The 20,134-nt window shown below is 42.2% G+C and overlaps 1 protein-coding gene and 1 pseudogene across 1 annotated transcript; both read left to right on the forward strand.

Moving 5' to 3' along the window:
* LOC128574184 (serine/threonine-protein phosphatase 2A 56 kDa regulatory subunit epsilon isoform-like) overlaps positions 1 to 5,724 on the forward strand; it is a 50,215-nt pseudogene extending 44,491 nt beyond the window's left edge.
* A 5,138-nt stretch (positions 5,725 to 10,862) lies between these two features.
* Positions 10,863 to 12,458, forward strand: LOC128574000 (leucine-rich repeat-containing protein 57-like). Its single transcript, XM_053574591.1, is given in 2 exon segments — positions 10,863 to 11,457; positions 11,460 to 12,458. Coding segments are annotated over 2 exon segments (720 nt in total). The 5' UTR covers positions 10,863 to 10,911; the 3' UTR covers positions 11,634 to 12,458.
* The last annotated feature ends 7,676 nt before the right edge of the window (positions 12,459 to 20,134 follow it).

Raw genomic sequence — 20,134 nt, forward strand, 5'->3', positions numbered from 1 at the left:
CTGCAGGCAGTGCTGAGTATATATTGCCCTTACAGGGATGGGCAATTCTAGGCTTTCCTCAGTAGCTGTGGCTGAACACCAGCCACGTGCTGGGCCCAGTGGTTGATCTGAGTGTGTGGGATCAAAGTGGTGAGCCAGGAAAGGAGGCCTGGACAAGTCAGGAATTTGAGACCAGCCTGAGCAAGAGTGAGATTCTGTCTCTACTAAAAATAGAAAAACTAGCCAAGTGTTGTAGAAGGCATCTGTAGTCCCAGCTACTGGGGAGGTTGAGGCAAGAGGATCACTTGAGCCCAACAGTTGGAGGTCGCTGTGAACTATGACACCAGGACACTCAACCCAGAGCAACAGAGTGAGAGACTGTCTCAAAAAAACAAAACAAAACAAAAAAGCCCACCAAAGACTTAATGTGTTCTGTGCATCTGAGAGGGGCACATAGCTCACTGTGGGACCTGTAACTATCTGGCAAATGACTGCATTTGGACGTCTGCCCATCCATGCAGGAGGGCCTGCCTCCTATTATTTTTACAGAAGCCTTGAGGGGAGATAGCTAAGTTGGAAGCAACAGAGAGGAGAGCCCCACGGGGGCAGGAGTGATTCCCGGGAGCCCCAGTGCAGGGCGTAATATACAAACATAGTGAGTAGAGTAGTTTTTCCAAGTAAGTAGAATTATATTTTCAGTGCTGTGGGGAACTTGCTTTTAAGAAATACTCTATGGTGAATTATTTGTGAAACAAACATCTAACATTGAATAATGCCTGGTTCATTTATATTTGGTTTTATTTGTAAATTTTTCTTAAAATATTAGAAACTTAAAATTAACCTAAATGTCATTAATCTTTGTGATTCATATGGATTTTTAATAGAAAGCCTCACATTTTGTTTTTTACTTGTATTTATAGGTCATGTTCCTTGGGGAGCTGGAAGAAATATTGGATGTGATTGAACCTTCACAATTTGTTAAAATTCAAGAACCTTTGTTTAAACAAATTGCCAAGTGTGTATCTAGCCCCCATTTTCAGGTTAGTAGTAAAAAGAACATGAGCCAGAGTGGCCTATACAGCATGGATTTTTTAGGTTAAATTTCATTTGTGTTGAAAGAAATGTTTGTTTGCTTTTTTCTCCCATGAAGGTAATAATTTTAGCTGCAGTTACCTTTGTCTTGAGCACCTGCTATGCAGCAGTGACTGTCGTGGTGTTTTTTCCCAGTAATTTTAATTCTCACAGTATTCTGCAGGGAGGTCTTGTGTGTTTTACAGATTGACAGATGTGAACACCAAAGCTCAAAAGTGTTAAAAAAGTGTTCCAAGTAAACTGCAGAAGAAGTGGGCTGGGAGGGAGTGTGTAAGAGAGAATGCTGAATGATGCTCACGAGGAAAGAGAACCTCAGATTCCACACTGTGCTAGGTGCTTTACATACATTGATTATAAACTTTTCTGTGTCTTCTGATGGGCAAAAACAGTGATGCTCAGCAAATGTTTTGCTCAGGCTCCCAGGTTCACAGGGAGTGGAGTCTAACGCGGATCTTAGGTTAGTTTCTTCTTCCAGTGGCACTGCCCTGCCTCCCCGTGGCCACTCAGGAACACAGGGGAGGTGAACCTGGGCAACTGGCTCTTTTCTTGAAGTCGTAGCTGTAGCGCTGTGGCCTCTGCCGGGAGGAAAGAAGGTTACGGGATTGAACACACTTTAGGTTTTTATCCGTTGGCCTCTCACTGAAGGTCATATCATAAACCTGAGAATTGAGTCTTTCAATATTGCCTGCCAATTTGAAGAGGCTGTTCAGATTATAGTTCTTAACACAGAACCACACCTCTCATGGTGGACTTTTTCCTTAAGCTGTCATTATCTTTCATAGTTAGAAATACTGGCTGTTGTTGTTTTAATTGGACCTAAAGACATGTTAGTATGTTAAAGCAGTGATCTCATAACAATCTGGCAGCTGTACCACAGAACAAAACAGAAACCCCGAAACCAGGAATATAGAAACTATTACATGAAGTGTTCAGATAATATAACACATGTAGCAGATAAATATTAGACTTGTAATTGGATATAGGAAAATCCTAGGTTCCTCCTCACTTGAGCCCAAGGGTTTGAGGTAGCTGTGAGCTGTGATGCCACGGCACTCCACCCAGGGCAACAGAGTGAGACTCTATCTAAAAGGAAAAAAAAAAAAAAACCTGTAATCCTAGCACTCTGGGAGGCTGAGGCAGGTGGATTGCTTGAGCTCAGGAGTTCGAGACCAGCCTGAGCAAGAATGAGACCTCATCCCTAAAAGTAGCTGGGCATTGTGGCAGGCACCTGTAGTCCCAGCTACTCAGGAGGCTGAGGCAAAAGGACTGCCTGAGCCCAAGAGTTTGGGGTTGCTGTGAGCTGTGACTCCAGGGCGCTATACCAAGGGTGACAAAGTGAGACTCTGTCTCAAAAAAAAAAAAAAAAAAGAAAAAGAAAAGAAAGGGGATGTAGAAGATGGCTAACATGATCAGGAAAATAGAATGGTACGTGGACAGATGGTAAACGTGTTTGTATCTTGGGAGCTATATTGGGAAAATCTGGAATCGGGTGACATAGACAGAATTACAGGAGAATATAAATTAACAGGCCAATTTCTTTTCCTTCCCCAAGTTGATGAAACACGTCGGAACTTTCTGAGAGATTTTAAAACTATAAAAAAAATGTAAAATATAATTAATATTTAATTTTACATTTGAGTGAATGATTTAACAACAGTCTTTCAAAATACTTCTGTTTGGAAAGATGATTTTATTTTCTCTTCGTCTTTTTCTCTCTCTTAACATTTTTTTTCTTTTCCCATAGGTGGCAGAAAGGGCACTCTATTATTGGAATAATGAATACATCATGAGTTTGATAGAAGAAAACTCTAATGTCATCCTTCCCATCATGTTTTCCAGTCTTTATAGGATTTCAAAAGAGCATTGGAATCGGTAGGTTTTCAGTTTCTTTCCCCTCCCTCCTTTTCTCTCTCTATTTCCTCCTCTCCCCCATTCTTCTTTTTCTTGAAAAAAATGTCCCGACTACTCACTGTGTGCCAGATGCCCTGCTTGCTGCCAGGGACAGATTTGTGAAAAGATAAAATCCCTTTTAGAATTTCACTGACTGGTTGGAGAAAACCACAAATAAACATTTTAATGAAACTGTGCCGTTTTGTTAAAAATACCTGTTTGCTTAAAAGGCTTCTTGACCTCGGCAGCGCCTGTAGCTCAAGGAGTAGGGCGCCGGTCCCATATGCCGGAGGTGGAGGGTTCAAACCCAGCCTCGGCCAAAAACCACAAAAAAAAAAAAAAAAAAAAAAAAGGCTTCTTGACCTGTCTGTGAAGGTAGCAGTTTGGGGTGGGGCTTGGAGAGATGCTCTGGTGCTGAGAACAGAGCATTGTAGATTGGGGGTTTGTGGGGGGGGAGGTGGCATGCTCAAGCTGGATCTTAAAGGAATTTGGCAAATGGACAAGATGGGGAAACGCTCATTCAGACAGTGGGTCCCTCCATGACACAAAAAGGGCAGAGATGTAATAAGCACCTGTCAAGTTCTGAGACCCGTGCATTTGGGAGGTTAAGGTACAAAGTCTTTGGGAGAAGGTGCTAGCAGATAGGCCAGGGAAGGAAGCAGATGGTTTACCTGAGCCTTCACCAGGTGAAAGATAAGGAAATGCCAAAGGCTTGTGAGGAGGGAAGTGGCCCAGCTACCTTTGCATTTTAGCAAGATCCATTTCTTAACAGCCAACTCAGTCATTATACATAGTACCTATTCTCCAGGAAAAGTAAAATTTAAAATCTTTTTTTTTTTTAATTTTAAGGTTTTTTTTTTTTATTAAATCATAGCTGTGTACATTAATGCAATCGTGGGGCACCATGCACTGGTTTTATATACAATTTGAAACATTTTCTTTTTTTTTTTTTGGTTTTTGGCCGGGGCTAGGTTTGAACCCGCCACCTCCGGCATATGGGACGGGCGCCCTACTCCTTGAGCCACAGGCACCGCCCAATTTGAAATATTTTCATCAAACTGGTTAACATAGGCAAATTTAAAATCTTAAAGGAAAAGTTTAATAATATTCAGCCCTATGAAAGTTGAAGTATTCTATATTTGAATGACTTTATGTATTTCTCTGTAGGATGGAAGCAAAATTTAATGTGGCATCAAAAAATTAGTAGGTGTAATTGAGTATATTCATAATATGTTTGTCTTAAAATTATATAATTGTAAAATATCACATTTTCTCAATGTTTCAAATTTGCCAGATTTTATGAATAGAACTTACAAAGATAAGGGGCTCGAATGATGAAGTCCCATACAGATAGTCTTTTGAGGACCTAGAAAGTGGTTCTAGCAGGTGGCTGTAACTGCCACGCATATTGTCTGTGGTACTTCTCCGTAACTGCCCTTGTGAGGAAGGCCATTCTGGAAACTTAATAGCAGAGAACTTCAGTTTTCCTTTTACTAGACGCGGGAAGGGGGCTGCATAGCAAGTATGCTTTTCTTCTAAATGTTTCATGGTTTATTTAATCAGTGGCTTAATTTTTGCCAATACACTTTTCAGTGGTATTGGGAGCATGTTTGTTACAAAACAGAAGCAGTGGGTAATTTTGAAGAGCTTCAGACTCTAGTCTGAAGCTGTCGAGATCATCATAACCTCACATTGCCCAGAGCTGCTTCTTCCCCTTGAGAAGTGAAGGCCACTGTTTTGGCTGTTCAGCTGTGTGGTGCTGCAGAGCTATTAGCCACTTACTCACCAGGGCACGTCCTAGGTCAGCAAGGAGCCAAGAGGGATGGGTGGACTAAAGCAAGTCATGGCCCGATAGATAGCTCATATTGAACTGCCCATCTTATAGGGGCTTGGTTTCGTCTCTTTGGATATGAATGGTTTTCATAATATATATATATATATATATATATGTTTTGTTTTGTTTTTTTTTTTTTTGAGGCAGAGTCTCACTTTGTCACCCTTGGGAGAGTGCTGTGGCGTCACAGCTCACAGCAACCTCAAACTCTTGGGCTTAAGTGATTCTCTTGCCTTAGCCTTCCAAGTAGCTGGGATGACAGGCACCCGCCACAATGCCTAGCTATTTTTGGTTGTAGTTATCATTGTTGGTTAGCAGGCCAGGGGTGGGTTCGAACCCACCAGCTCTAGTATATGTGGCTGGTGCCCTAGCCACTGAGCTACAGGCACCAAGCCTTCACATAATATTGGTATAAGCATATAACATTTACGTATATTATTACTTTGCAATTCCATGCAAATTCTAAGGTTGCTTTTACCATGGGTGCTTATTTTAGGGTAAAGTAGTTTTATTTTTATACTTGCTTGTTTATTAAATGAAGTTATCAAGTGCCTACAGTCAGGTCTATTCTAGGTACCAATAATTAGTAGAGGGAAAAATTAGATTTTTTTTTCTCATTCTACCACCCCTCAGAAAGACATCTGGCCTTGAGCAGTAAAGAGTAAATCTTTTGCTGTGAAAATGAACTGTAGGTCATTTCCAGCTGTTCCAACTAAAAAGGGATAGTTACAAGGAACTCATTCAGACAGAATTGGGCTTTTGCTTCTTCGTTCAGCATCCTGTTGGGTAAGACTAACATGTCCCTTTCTCCTGTGCCTCACAGGGCTATCGTGGCGCTAGTGTACAACGTGCTGAAGGCATTCATGGAAATGAACAGCACCATGTTTGACGAGCTGACAGCCACATACAAGTCAGATCGTCAGCGGTAACTTTTTAAAGCTTTTTTGTCAGCTGTGCATAAAATTATTGAAGTCTTTCCTTGCTCTTTGCTGAAGTTGGCTTGTTGTACCTCGAATCATAAGTAGCCCAATTTTGTTTACAGTCGTGCATGGCTTAATGATGCGGACGCATTCTGAAAGACGTGTTTTAGCAATTTTGTCATTGCAGAACCTCACAGGGGGCACTTACACAAACCTCCACGCACAGCCCGCTGCACACCTGGGCCGTGTGGGCGGCCTGTTGCTCCCAGGCTACAAACCTGTGTAGCATGTCACTGCACCCAGCACTGCAGGGAGCGGTAACAAATCTATCAGGTGATAGGGACTTTTTAGCTCTGTCACAGTCTTGTGGGACCGCCAATGTATATGTGGTCGGTTGTTGACCGAAATCATCATCATGCACCCGATGACTGTATTAATAGGTTCATTTTTGCACACTCATTAGTGGTGTTTTTATTAGTGGCCATTGGGTAACAAAGCTTTGTGATAGGGTCATTTTGATAAAGACTACTTTCCTCCCTCCCTTTAATACTAGTTCAGTTCTGCCTCAGGGGTAAGAGCTTGGCATATAACTGTACCAGGCCCATGTAAGGGGACCAACCAGCAGGTAGTTTGCTTTCTGGATTGACTCCCACTTGGAACTTCCTTCAGCTAGAATTGGGTTGATCTTGTATTTCACCCTAGCAGGAAGAGGCCTAAGGTACCATTTGTCTAGGTCTTTGGCCCAGAGCTTACTAACACCCAGCAAATTCATCGCAACTTAAAGAACAGTGAACAGAACATAAATGTTAATGGTCTGGTATTATACAAATCTCGAAGTGTGTAAGAACATAAGGGAACAAAAACCTTGGGCCTGTTTATAGTAAATGCCGTGTGGGCCTGGGAAAGCCTGTCTCGATTTCATTTACATGATGTTTCAGTTTTGTTACGTCCTGTCCAGTGTGTCCACTCTCTAAAGGAAGGACATGGAGAGATTAAGGAAAGCCGAGCAGGCTCTTAGGAGTTGAGCCTCTGGTTTTGCTTTGATTACCCAAAAGCAAATGTTGGCTTTGAACATCATAAAACCGTGGGCTTTCGAGGATTCCAGAGGTGTGCACAAGCGCTCATACCCAGGACCTGGGTGGACCTCCGGAGCAGAGCCAGCAGCGGTTCCCTTGCTTCTTTGCTTTACCTAATTTTTAATGTGTCACTTTCATTTTATTAATAAAAAGCAATGAAGAGAATGTGTTGGTGGCAGAGAGAAAAGGACCTTTGCAGTGATTTATTTATTTAAGTTACCAAAGACATGCTTTATGAAAAGCATGTAATTGTGGAATATGGCAGGTGTTTAGTAGATAGGCTGAGATTTTTGTACCAGAATATTGAGATAAATATCAATTATGGAGCATGACATGCTACACTCAAAATTTGAACAACTTTTAATTAACTATATTAGCAGTTGTTGCAAATCATTAAATTTATAATAACCTTCTTACCCCAAGGTTAAATTAAAATCTTTAAAAAATATTATTTAAAAAGTGCCAAGAGCACATTTTAATACTGTGATGCACCAGGTATATGTTAAGCGAGCATTGTGCATAAGATCCTCTCTTTTATTTTTTCTATTATTATTATTTTTATTTATTTATTTATTTTTTTTTTTGAGACAGAGTCTCACTTTACCATCCTCGGTAGAGTGCCATAGCATCACAGCTCATAGCAACCTCCAACTCCTGGACTTAGGTGATTCTCTTGCCTCAGCCTCCCGAGTAGCTTGGGACCATAGGTGCCCACCACAATGCCCGGCTATTTTTTGTTGCAGTTTGGCCAGGGCCGGGTTCAAACCCTCCACCCTCAGTATGAGGGGCTGGTACCCTACCCACCAAGCCACAGGTGCCGCCCCAAGATCCTCTCATTTAGAGCAACTGGAAACTCATTGTTATCCTAGTTGAACAAGGATTAAATCTGTACAATCCCATCAAGAATTTTTTTTGTCTGGGGGAATCATTGAGGGCCTATCAAGAATTTTTGTTTTTTAATTTCAGGTTAATTTGAGGGTACAAAGAATTAGGTTACAATTTTTGCATTTGTTAGATAGCATCCCTGTTGTAGTTGTGTCCTGTCCCCAGGAGGTGTGCCATATACCTCCTGCATTGTGCCCATAACTGCCCATCAAGAACATTGAAGACCGACTCCGCAGCTGTGGCTCAAGCAGCTAAGGCACCAGCCACATACACCTGAGCTGGCGGGTTCGAATCCAGCTTGGGGCCCGCCAAACAACAATGACGGCTGCAACCAAAAATTAGCCAGGTGTTGAGCAGGTGCCTGTAGTCCCAGCTACTTGGAAGGCAGAGGCAGGAGAATCACTTGAGCCCATGAGTTGGAGGTTGCTGTGAGCTGTGATGTTACGGCATTCTACCCAGGGCAATAGCTTGAGGCTCTGTCTCAAGAAAAAAAAAAAAAAAAGAATATCGAAGGCCTTATTTATAAAATACTCAAATCACTTGTTTTATATTTAGGCAACTTCACTAATAAAACTTCTTTGATTATTTATAACCTAAAATACCAGGAAGAAACAAAACTATGAAGGTGATGCTCATATTCTGGCACATTAAAATGATTTATAATGAGTGGACTTTGCTAATGAGAGAAGGATTTTCTTTTTTCTTTTTTTTTGAGAAGAATCTTACTTTGTCACCCTTGGTAGAGTGCTGTGGCATCATAGCTGACAGCAACTTCAAACTCTTAGGCTCAAGCAATCCTCTTGTCTCAGCCTCTACAGTAGCTGTGACTACAAACACCCACCACAGAACCCAGCTATTTTTTAGAGACGGGGTCTTGCTCTTGCTCAGGCTGTTGTCAAACTCCTGAGCTCATTCAATCCACCTGCCTGGGCCTCCCAGAGTGCTAGGATTACAGGAGTGAGCCACCACGCCCAGCCTCGAAACAAGATTTTTTTTTAAAGCAAGGGTAATACTTCGTCAAAGGAGCAATAGAAGGTTATACTGACAGATGAAAACTGGTTTCTTCATAGATGTGGGAATAGGAAAAGAGAATGAAGAGATTTGTTTTGTACTGTCAGAAGAACTGAACAGAGGATTACAATTTTGGATGACAAGAAGTTAATCATTTCAATTCAGATCAAATTTTTAAGTATTGCAAATCTGAAAATGGTGGGTGGAATAAGTATTTAACACTGTAAGATACATATGCCAACATTGGTGCTATATAAAATTGCAATTAGAGAATTTGACAATATCCCCAGTGTGACATTGTGATTAAGTTTTAAAATTGCCACCTACATGGAGAGAGAGAAGTGGGAAAGAACGGAGATGACAGTAACTATAACAGCAATATTTACAATTTTTGACGATAAAATTGTCATTATGAAAGCTATGTGATAACTTAGCATAAAGCTCATCTGGGAAAAAAAAGCCCCACAGGACAAATTGCATTGATTGGCATAAAACTCTTGACAAGAATGAATGAAACACTTCAGTAACACGATGAGGAGTGTTGTAGTGACGTCAGCACTTAGTTAGACTGGAAATTAGGGCATTGTGAACTTGAACTTGCTGAGCTGCTATTTGGTTGAGTAAAGGTCTCAAGCCCTTCTCATTCCAAATAAAAAGTTTATATGCACTGGCACTCAGCAGGATCTATAGAATTGATTTTTATATACTCAGATGAATGTTCTATGCTAACATTTGTTTAGACTGTACCAAAAAGTGGTAATTTAACAAACAACTTCCTTATGTTAAGAATTTGAAATTCAGGGGCGGCGCCTGTGGCTCAAAGGGGTGGAGTGCTGGTCCCATATGCTGGAGGTGGCAGGTTCAAACCCAGCCCCGGCCAAAAAAAAAAAAAGAATTGTTAAGAATTTGAAATTCACATGATTGCAAGAGGGACTTTACCTAACAATTGCAATCAGTGTAACCTGGCTTATTGTACCCTCAATGAATCCCAAACAATAAAAAAAAAATAAATGAAATAAAATAAAATAAACAGATTTCTCAGTCCCACCTCTAAAAAAAAAAGAATTTGAAATTCATAATGATTAGAGTATTATCTAATCTTGCCCCCGTGCCTTGTAAATGCAATTTTTTTAGGTCAAAATTACCAAAAAGGGTACTTGCATAAAAACTGTTAAGCTTACTGAAATTCATATTGTACAGATTATATTTGAGATAACTGAAACTAATTATCACAAACAAGCACTGCATTACCACAGTATTAATTGACATATTATACAGTTCATCATTCCATTAAAATTCTGGAATGTGGGCGGCACCTGTGGCTCAGTGAGTAGGGCACCAGCCCCGTATACCGAGAGTGGTGGGTTTGAACCCGGCCTCTGGCCAAACTGCAACAAAAAAATATCCGGGCGTTCTGGTAGGTGCCTGTAGTCCCAGCTACTCGGGAAGCTAAGTCAAGAGAATCGCCTAAGCCCAGGAATTGGAGGTTGCTGTGAGCTGTGACGCCACAGCCCTCTACCGAGGACGACAAAGTGAGACTCTGTCTCTAAAAACAAACAAAAGAAAAAACACTCTAGTGGAATGAGAATATAAATTTATTTTAAGTTTTTTAGAGATTTGGGGTGAGGATGAAGATTGATTTCTACTGCTCTAGATATTAATATACCTTTAAAAAACATTGATGACAACATTAAAAAAAGATACTGGAATTATATGATTGATTTAAGTCATGTGGATTTTCCTGAGTAAAAATTGTTATGTGGCTCAAGTTAAATCCTTACTAAGTGAGGCAGTGTGAGGAACATAAGATAGCAGAGTCTCCATTTTCGGGAATTATCTGAATTCCTGGATTCAGAAATATTAACCTACATCTGCTTTTTACTGATTTCACTCCAACTTGAAAAAATCAGGGGTAGTGCACTGAAACATTTTTATAAATGTGAACTCATTTAACTTCTAAGAAAGTATTCCTTTCTTGCATCCTACTTGTTTGATGTTAAAACATCCTTTCTTTTTTCTTTTTTTAAATAAGCTAAATTTAAAAATGTCCTTAGCAAAATAAATTTTGTTGACCCTATTTTAGATAATCAGATTTAGAGGAAAGTTTTTACAAACAGTAAAATACAGAAGTCTGAAGAAAATGGTACTGAATGAAATTTGAAGGCTTGGCTGCTGAACCGTCTGTCAGCTAAGCGGTAGGAGGGACGTGAGTGTTGGCGGTAGGATGGGAAACAGTGCTCTCCGCGCTCATGTGGAAACAGCGCAGAAAACTGGTGTCTTTCAGCTTAAGGACCGAGGGCTGACCGAGTTCCCCTCGGAGTTGCAGAAGCTGACGAACAATCTAAGGACCATCGACTTGTCCAACAACAAGATCGAGAGCCTACCGCCTTTGGTGATAGGGAAGTTCATTCTCCTGAAGAGCCTCTCTCTGAACAACAACAAACTGACTGTTCTGCCTGAGGAGATATGCAGTCTGAAAAAACTAGAGACACTAAGTTTAAACAACAATCACCTGAGAGAGCTGCCATCTACCGTTGGGCAACTCTCTGCCCTCAAGACCCTGAGCCTCTCTGGGAACCGACTGGGAGCCCTACCACCCCAACTTTGTAACCTACGGCACCTGGATGTAGTAGATCTCTCTAAAAACCAGATTAGAAGTATCCCTGATACAGTAGGGGAACTGCAGGCCATCGAACTCAACCTCAATCAGAACCAGATATCTCAGATCTCAGTAAAGATATCTTGCTGTCCTCGCCTTAAAGTTCTTCGCCTTTAGAAGAGAACTGTCTTGAGCTTAGCATGCTTCCACAGAGCATCCTCAGTGATTCCCAGATCTGCCTACTTGCTGTGGAAGGCAATCTTTTTGAAATAAAGAAACTTCGAGAACTGGAAGGCTATGATAAGTACATGGAAAGGTTCACGGCCACAAAGAAGAAGTTTGCCTGATGTTCTCCAGGACCGTGGAACATTATAGGATCCTGACTTGGCACCTCTGCTGGAATTTGGCGGAATCAAAGGCTCCTGTTGCTTTCAAGGTTATCTGCAGTTAGGAGATGACACTCCAGGAGATTGTATTTCACCTGATGAACTTTCTTTTCAGGGCCCTACTCAGATAAGGAATCAAGAAATGGGAAGATTCCTCTGTTTTGAGTCATAGATAGGGCAGTAGACAAGGTTCTTCAAAACCATCATTAGTTTGGCTTTAAGAAAACAGTAGCTAGTTGCTATTTATACAGTGAGGGGTGCTGCTTGGTAACAGAATAGCTTCACACCACAGCTTGAGATTTTGTTTAGTTTCAATGTGTGAGCTTTCATAAAGTCAGTAGCCATTCCATCTCTGTGTTAACATTTCATATTTTTGTGGAATTCAAATAATTTGTGAGAGGCTGCTATCTAAGAGGCTTAATTTAAAGGTTTATGATTTTATTCCATTTCATCAGTTCAATTGCACTGTTTATACTTGGAATTTAGGACATACATACATATGTGACTGTTTGTCTTGATTAAAAGTGTGTTTTGTCAGAAAAGCACCAACACAACACTAAGATGTTCCCCAAGGCTGCAGTAGCGAATTCTTAACTATTGCATGTGCCTTACTGGTAGAGGGCTCTGAAGAATAAAAACTGTATATGCAACACTTGTAAGACAAAAGGGATTTTAATAATCAAGATTTTCTGAAGCTTTATTAGAAATAATGTCTTATTTCTGGTAATCTTTCCCCCTTTTTGTATGTATACTACTAATCAAATTATCAAGAAACCATTGTTACAATATTTTTTCTTTTTCTTTTTTTTTTTTTTTTTTGTAGAGACAGAGTCTCACTGTACCGCCCTCGGGTAGAGTGCCGTGGCGTCACACGGCTCACAGCAACCTCTTAACTCTTGGGCTTACGCGATTCTCTTGCCTCAGCCTCCCGAGCAGCTGGGACTACAGGCGCCCGCCACAACGCCCGGCTATTTTTTGGTTGCAGTTTGGCCGGGGCTGGCTTTGAACCCGCCACCCTCGGCATATGGGGCTGGCGCCCTACTCACTGAGCCACAGGCGCCGCCCCCATTGTTACATTGTTACAATATTTTAAAACAACCTATATTTATCAAGTTTATTCTCTGAATGAATATATAAATATATAAAAATAAAGAATTTTTAATGAACTTTGACTGAAAGCAAGATTAATCCCTTAAAGGAAGAAGATAGGAGAACTTTAAACTGTAAATGGCAATGGCCTTTTGTTCTCTGAAAGTAAACTGATTAGGAAGAAAAAAAAAAAAAAAGAAATTTGAAGGCTTGGCATATTAAAAAATTAAAACATATGGCTCAGCGCTCATAGCACAGTGGTTAGGGCGCCGGCCACAGCTTGAGACTCTGTCTCAAAAAAAAAAAAAAAATTAAAACGTAATGATAATAATATCAATAAAGTTCTGTCCAGATCATTAATTAAAACTGAAATCACAAGTTGTATGGGTTTTTTTGTTGTTGTTTTGTTTGATGGGGGTGGTGGTTTTGAGACAAGCTCTTGCTCTGTCCCAGGCTGGAGTACAGTGGTATAGTCTTAGCCCACTGCAACCTCAAACTCTGGGCTCAAGTGATCCTCCTGCTTCAGCCTCGCAGAATGCTAGGATTTCAGGAGTGAGCCACTGCACCAGGCCTGAAATCTCAAGTTTTTACTTTATTTTTAACCGCTAAAGTGTTTAAATTTACATGAGGTAGGAAAAATAGATTGTATTTTCTGGACTTGCTACATTCTCTGTATCAATGTCATCTCCAGCATTCTTTTTGAGAAACTATTGAGAGAGAAAGAAAAATTAGATTCTAACTAGGCCCCAAATAAAAATTTCTAATGTGCCTTTGGTGTTAGAATATCTGGTACATATAAATCATCTCTGACTTTTGTTTCTCTGTAATTTTAAAGTTGTTTTTCTATAGCAAGCTACATGTAAATTGGTATTAATGTGAAATCTTAAAATATTTTGGTCATGTCTTACTCTTCATTAATACTACTTTTGTGTTTTTATGAGTCAAAAAAAATGAAATCATGGGAGAGGAAAAGCAAAAAGAACCCACAAGCTTAATGTCAACATTTTTTTCAAGAACCTTTTAAAACATACCTAGGCAAAACTAGGTCAAAGGGCATTACTTGCTGGATAATATCTTTAAACCTTCTGAGTTGTTTACATTGTATTCTATTTCTTCCTCAGTGAGAAAAAGAAAGAACAGGAGCGTGAAGAATTGTGGAAAAAATTGGAGGATCTGGAGTTAAAGAGAGGTCTTAGACGTGATGGCATAATTCCAACTTAACAGAAATAATGAGAACAACACTACTAACCTGTGGAGTCACACATTATGTAGTGGAAGAGGGAGCAACAGTTTTCTGTATTGTGCAACTTTACAGTAGATTTCACGTTTGTTTCATTATTACAACAGCACTGTATATACCTGTCTCTAAGTAAAGGAAAAAAAATAAGGACTTCAATCCAAAGTTTGGACAGTAGATGGACTTCTCAGAACTTTGCAAACATAATCATTGTTCTAACACTCTTTTACAAAAAGCGATCTTCAGAGATCTGTTGATGAAAATGCTGTGTTAAAATTCCATTACGGGGAGTTCCTTATTTATCCCTAGCAGAGAGTCTGTTACAATTTTCAAATGTGAACAATCTTAAATTTAGCTTGTCTTTCTGCTAAGCTGTTAAATGTATTTATAGTAAAGGGAGAGAAAAAGACTGTCATTTCCTTATAAGTTTGTATAACATCCTCCTCTGGATAACGTGACTGTAATTTGACATCTTTTCCTTTTGCACATCTTCCTGAGTTGAATGTTCATGTGAAACGGGGCCATGAATTATTATAAAGGTCCCTGATAAAAGTTTTGTTTACTGGGGTGAACATCTTTCCAGTAACCAGGTAGTCCTGGTCCTCCTTTAGTTTTAAAATTAGGAGTAAAAACGGAAGGGATGATAAACATAGTAGGGAAGGGAAATTTGGATTCATACGTTCAATTTATGGTGAATCCAAATCAAAGTCTTGAATCCTTTGAAAGCAGACACTGGGACATCACAGGCTTCAGTCCCTGACCAGTATCAGTTGCATACATCATTGGACACACACCAGAGATGTTTTAGAAATGTCAGAAAAACATCCTTTTGGATCATTTGAAATAGGAAAAACAAACACTTAATAATACAACCATGAAATTGATCACCAGGATTGTGAATCTAATTGGGAAAAGAAGAGCAAACAGCTTGGACTGTTTGGAGTCGTTGCCTTACTTTTTAATATGTATTTATAAAGTATTCCAGCAAAAGAGGATGTAGCCTCTGGGAAAAAACAAACCTGTTCAGTGTTTTTTGTAGATTCTCGTTCAGTATCTCATCACAGCGCCAGCCCTGTTTTTAGCCGGAAAGGATTCAGGATAACATTATTATGCATTCTAAAGTGGATGCATATTCCTAACTACTGTATTTGTTACCAAAAGTGGTTCTGAAATGCTACTGAAAAAAATCTGGAAATTCCTAATGTCCTGAGTATTAATAATAAAGTTTAAAAATGCTTTTATATCAAAGGTGCATCGTGACCAAATTGTTTAAGAAAAAACAAAACAAAATCTAGGGCTGTGTATATCTTATTGGCTCTCTGCTTTGCATTTAAAAGAAGAGTCTTAGGTTAATAGGTAAACTGCTGTTCAAACTGTGTACAATATGTACTTCCCTGATGGAGCTGCCTTGTTATGTACTGAAACGTATGTGCCTGGGGATTTTCTTCCAGGATGTTTTTGCTTATTACGGACATGGCAGCTGTGAGTTGATGACCCTGGCGATCACTTCCAGCAGTGCTCATGGTGTGGAGCTGAATCTGTGTTCATGTATTGAATTGTGATGGTAGCAAACAGGAACATACGAACTGTTGCTTTTCCTAGACAAAATATAAATATGGGCTTGTATGTTTTTCCTTTCATTTAAATATAAAGTAGAATAAGCAGTGAAGCCACTGACCTTTCTTCCCCAAGAAGTGTTTCAGGATTATCCAGGTCACAGTGTATATGGGGAGTCAGCTAATTAGGGATTTTGTCATCTTGGTCATGTTGTAGGAAAAAAACAAAACAAAAACAAAAGTTGGCATAGTTAATTCCTAAAAAGAAACATCAGTAAAAAGATCATATGCAGCACCAAACACAACATGGTTCAATGGAGTTAATAGATTTTTTTTTTTAAAGCGTTAGTGGGAATTCAATGTAAAGTTGGCAGAGGCTACAAAGACAAAACAACTTACTTTAAAAGTGTTGGAATAAAGGTGCAAGTTCAATACTAATGGTAAAAAAATAAATTTGTAGCAAATATTCTTCTTTAGCCCTTTTGATTTTAGCTTTTTAGTTTTGACACTGCAGTACATTTACTTTTGATAGTATCAACTTTTTGCCAAGTGGCTCAGTGAGTAGGGCGCCAGCCCCATATGCCGAGGGTGGTGGTTTTGGACCCAGCCCCGGCCAAACTGCAACAGAAAAATAGCCGGGCGATGTGGCGGGCGCCTGTAGTCCCAGCTACTCGGGAGGCTGAGGCAAGAGAATCGCGGAAGCCCAGGAGTTAGAGGTTGCTGTAAGCCGTGTGACGCCACGGCACTCTACCCGAGGGCGGTACAGTGAGACTCTGTCTCTACAAAAAAAAAATAAATAAATAAATAAATAAATAAAAATAAATAAATAAAAAAAAAAAGAAGAAGTAAATAGACACATAGCACAGTTCCTGGAACAGAAACCCTTCCTCTCCCCCAACCCCCGCTTTCCAATACAGAAAAAAACTTCAGTAATGAATTAAGTGGTTTTTTTTTTTTTTTTTTTGTAGAGACAGAGTGTCAATTTATGCCCTTCGGGGTAGAGTGCCATGGCATCACACAGCTCACAGCAACTTCGAACTCCTGGGCTTAAGCGATTCTCTTGCCTCAGCCTCCCGAGTAGCTGGGACGACAGGAGCCCGCCACCATGTCCAGCTATTTTTTGGTTGCAGTTCAGCCGGGGCCGGGTTTGAACCCAACACCCTCGGTATGTGGGGCCAGCGCCTTACCGACTGAGCCACAGGCGCCGTCCCCTCAGTTAGGTTTTCCACCTTTATTTCTGATCTGTTCCGTTTTACAGAAGAGCTAAGCTGCCAAGCACAGAGGCGCTGACCTGACCAGAGCTGAGGTTGAAGGGAAGAACTCCTAGGATCAGTCCCCACCCTTCTCCGCACCGCCTCCCCACTGGGCTTTGAGAGGACGGATCTGCCCCCGGGGAACAGCTCCACACAAACACAAAGAAGTTACGGGGTCGGGGGCGGTTGATCTCCACTCTAATGCTAGCATTCTGGGAGGCCGAGGCCGGTGGAGACAGGAGACGACCGCCCAACACCCCACCATAGTCCCACCTGTTCCGGAGTCTGAAGCAAAAGCATCCCTGGAGCTCAAGAATTCGAGCGTGCTGTGACTTGTGAATGGCGCCACTCCGCTCTTCCCAGTGAAGGTGGACTGAGGGTGTATGGCCAAAAAATATATAAGTAAATAAATATATAATCCCACACACATATACTGTCCTAGCTGGTTGTGCAGACCTGAATAAAGAAGAGTTTTTTTTTGTTTGTTTTTGATAGGAATGACACACCCCCTAGGCTCACACGCTGCCGAGTTCGCTCCTGAGCTCTAGTAGTTACACAGGAGGCAAGCAGTGCGTATTGTCAGAACAACCGTTTCAGAATAAAGGGAGAGTGAGAACGAGGGGGGAGAGAGACGGAGAGGAGGGTGAAAGGGAGGGAGAGAGGGAGAGAGAGAGAGAGAAGACGAACACGAAAGAAGGAACACGGGGTTTGGAGGAGCGAGGCGATTCTCAGAGCCTCAGGGGAACCACAACTTATACAAGGCCGCCACCTGCTGGACTGACTAGGCCAAAGCACGCAGAAGAGACATCTGGTCGAGCAACAGGCGCTAAGGTGACAAGATCCCCGCTCTAAGGTCGGCCACGGACGTCTGCACATCCGCGGGGCACTGTGGAGACCCAAGTTTCCTAACACCCACATGTGCTCTACGTGGGTGTCCTGCATGCCTGCCTGCCTGGCAGGAGAACACGGCGTGCTCATTCTTAGCTAGCTCCGGTGTTTCATATGCAGGTGCGGGGGCCAGGGGAGGGAGTATTTTACGAGGGAAGGAGAGAAAGAAAGGGGAGAGGGAGTGGAGGACGGAGGGATGTGTGTCGCAGCATCTCCTTTAGTCGTTCATAGGCGTCACGATCATATGTTCCAGCACAAGTGTGAGATGTGCAATGAGAGAAACAAGGGATAAAAGAAGAAAAAAGAAACCCCGAAAGTGCTGCCTTGGAACACGCAGTCAGAACAAGGCAGCAACCTGCAGACACGGAGGACCGGCCCTCTCCGCAGCCAATTGGAGGCCGACAAGAGGTCAGGAGCTGGGGCCTCAGCGGGGGTTTTGCTCAGTTCAGAAACGCGTGTGCCCCTGGCTCAAGGATTAGGGCGCCGGCCCCATATTATACCGTGGGTGTTGGTTCAAGCCCTGACTCCGCCAGAACTGGAAAGCAAACAAACAAACCCATTTTCGGGAGCTCAACTCAGTGAGCTGAAGCGATCCTGCCAACTAGACCTCCCAAAGTGCTACGATTACAGGCCTGAGCCGCCTCACGTCGCCCAGCCTAATTCGATTTAGTTCAATATCCTTCTCCCACACCTGGTTTCACTGCATCTGGAGAGATGTATGTGTCGGGGGGAAGCTATTGTTAAGTATAGAAGATAACGGGGGCGGGGCCTGTGGCTCAGTGAGCAAGGCGCCGGCCCCATATACGGAGGGTGGTGTGTTCAACAACAGCCCCGGCCGAACTGCAACAAAAAAGTAGCCGGGCGTTGTGGCGGCCGCCTGTTGTCCCAGCTACTCGGGAGACCGAGGCAGGATAATCGCCTAAGCCCAGGAGATGGAGGTTGCTGTGAGCTGTGTGACGCCACGGCACTCTACCGAGGGCAATAAAGGGAAACTCTGTCTCTACAGAAAGGAAAAAGAATACAAGTTAACGGGTGGCGCCTGTGGGTGAAAGGAGTAGGGTGCCGGCCCCATATACAGAGGAGTAGGGTGCCGGCCCCATATGGGTGGCGAGAAAAACTGCCCCCTCCTCAAAATCATTTAGTTCAAAGAGTTCGCCTGCGGGCAACCCCGCCCTCCCCCCCGCATATTTCGGAGTTGGCGGGTTCAAACCAAGCCCCGGCAAAAAACTGGAAAGAAAAAAAACAAGAAAGAAGGAAGGAAGGAAGGGAGGGATGGAGGGAAGGAGAAAGGATGGGACGGAACGATGGAAGGAAGGAAGGAAGGAAGGAAGGAATATGAAAGAGTAAAAGTAGTTCAGTGCCTGTTCCTCAGAGGAGTAGGGAACCGGCCCCAAGTACCAGAGGCGGCGGGTTGAAACCGGGCCCCAGTCAAACACCGCAGAAGAAGGAAAATATTTAATAAATAAATAGATAAATAAATAGGCTGGCGTGGGGTGGGGGGGTGGTGCATAGCACAGTGGTTAAGGCACCAACCACATCCACCGAGGAGGCTGGCGGATTCCAGACCTGTCTGACAACCTAAACAACAATGACAACTGCAACAAAGCAAAAATGCCCTGGCGCTGTGGCTGTCTCATGCAGTCCCAGGTACTTGGGACGCTGAGGCCAGACAATCATTAACGCCCAAGAGTTGGAGGTTCTTGAGAGCTGTGACACCACACCACGGCAATCTACGGAGGGTGACTAAGTGAAGGTCTGCCTCAGCAAAAAAAAAAAAATAAAATAAAAATCAAATGGACCAAAAAATAAATTAATAAATGTTAAAATCAATCTAATAAAGAAGTAAATAGAGGGGCGGCGCCTGTGGCTCAGTGAGTAGGGCGCAGGCCCCAGATGCCGAGGGTGGTGGTTTCGGACCCAGCCATGGCCAAACTGCAACAGAAAAATAGCCGGGCGATGTGGCGGGCGCCGGTAGTCCCGGCTGCTCAGGCGGCTGAGGCAAGAGAATCGCGGAAGCCCAGGAGTTAGAGGTTGCTGTGAGCCGTGTGACGCCACGGCACTCTACCCGAGGGCGGTACAGTGAGACTCTGTCACTACAAAAAATAAATAAATAAATAAATAAAAATAAATAAATAAATAAATAAAAGAAGTAAATAGACACGTAGCACAGTTCCTGGAAAAGAAACCCTTCCTCTCCCCCAACCCCCGCTTTCCAATCCAGAAAAAAACTTCAGTAATGAATTAAGTGTTTTTTTTTTTGTTTGTTTGTTTGTTTTTGTAGAAAAGGAGTGTCACTTTATGCCCTTCGGGTAGAGTGCCATGGCATCACACAGCTCACAGCAACTTCCAACTCCTAGGCTTAAGCGATTCTCTTGCCTCAGCCTCCCGAGTAGCTGGGACGACAGGAGCCCGCCACCATGCCCAGCTATTTTTGGTTGC

Source organism: Nycticebus coucang, chromosome 21 (genome assembly GCF_027406575.1).
Source record: "Nycticebus coucang isolate mNycCou1 chromosome 21, mNycCou1.pri, whole genome shotgun sequence".
NCBI classification, from domain to species: Eukaryota; Metazoa; Chordata; class Mammalia; order Primates; family Lorisidae; genus Nycticebus; species Nycticebus coucang.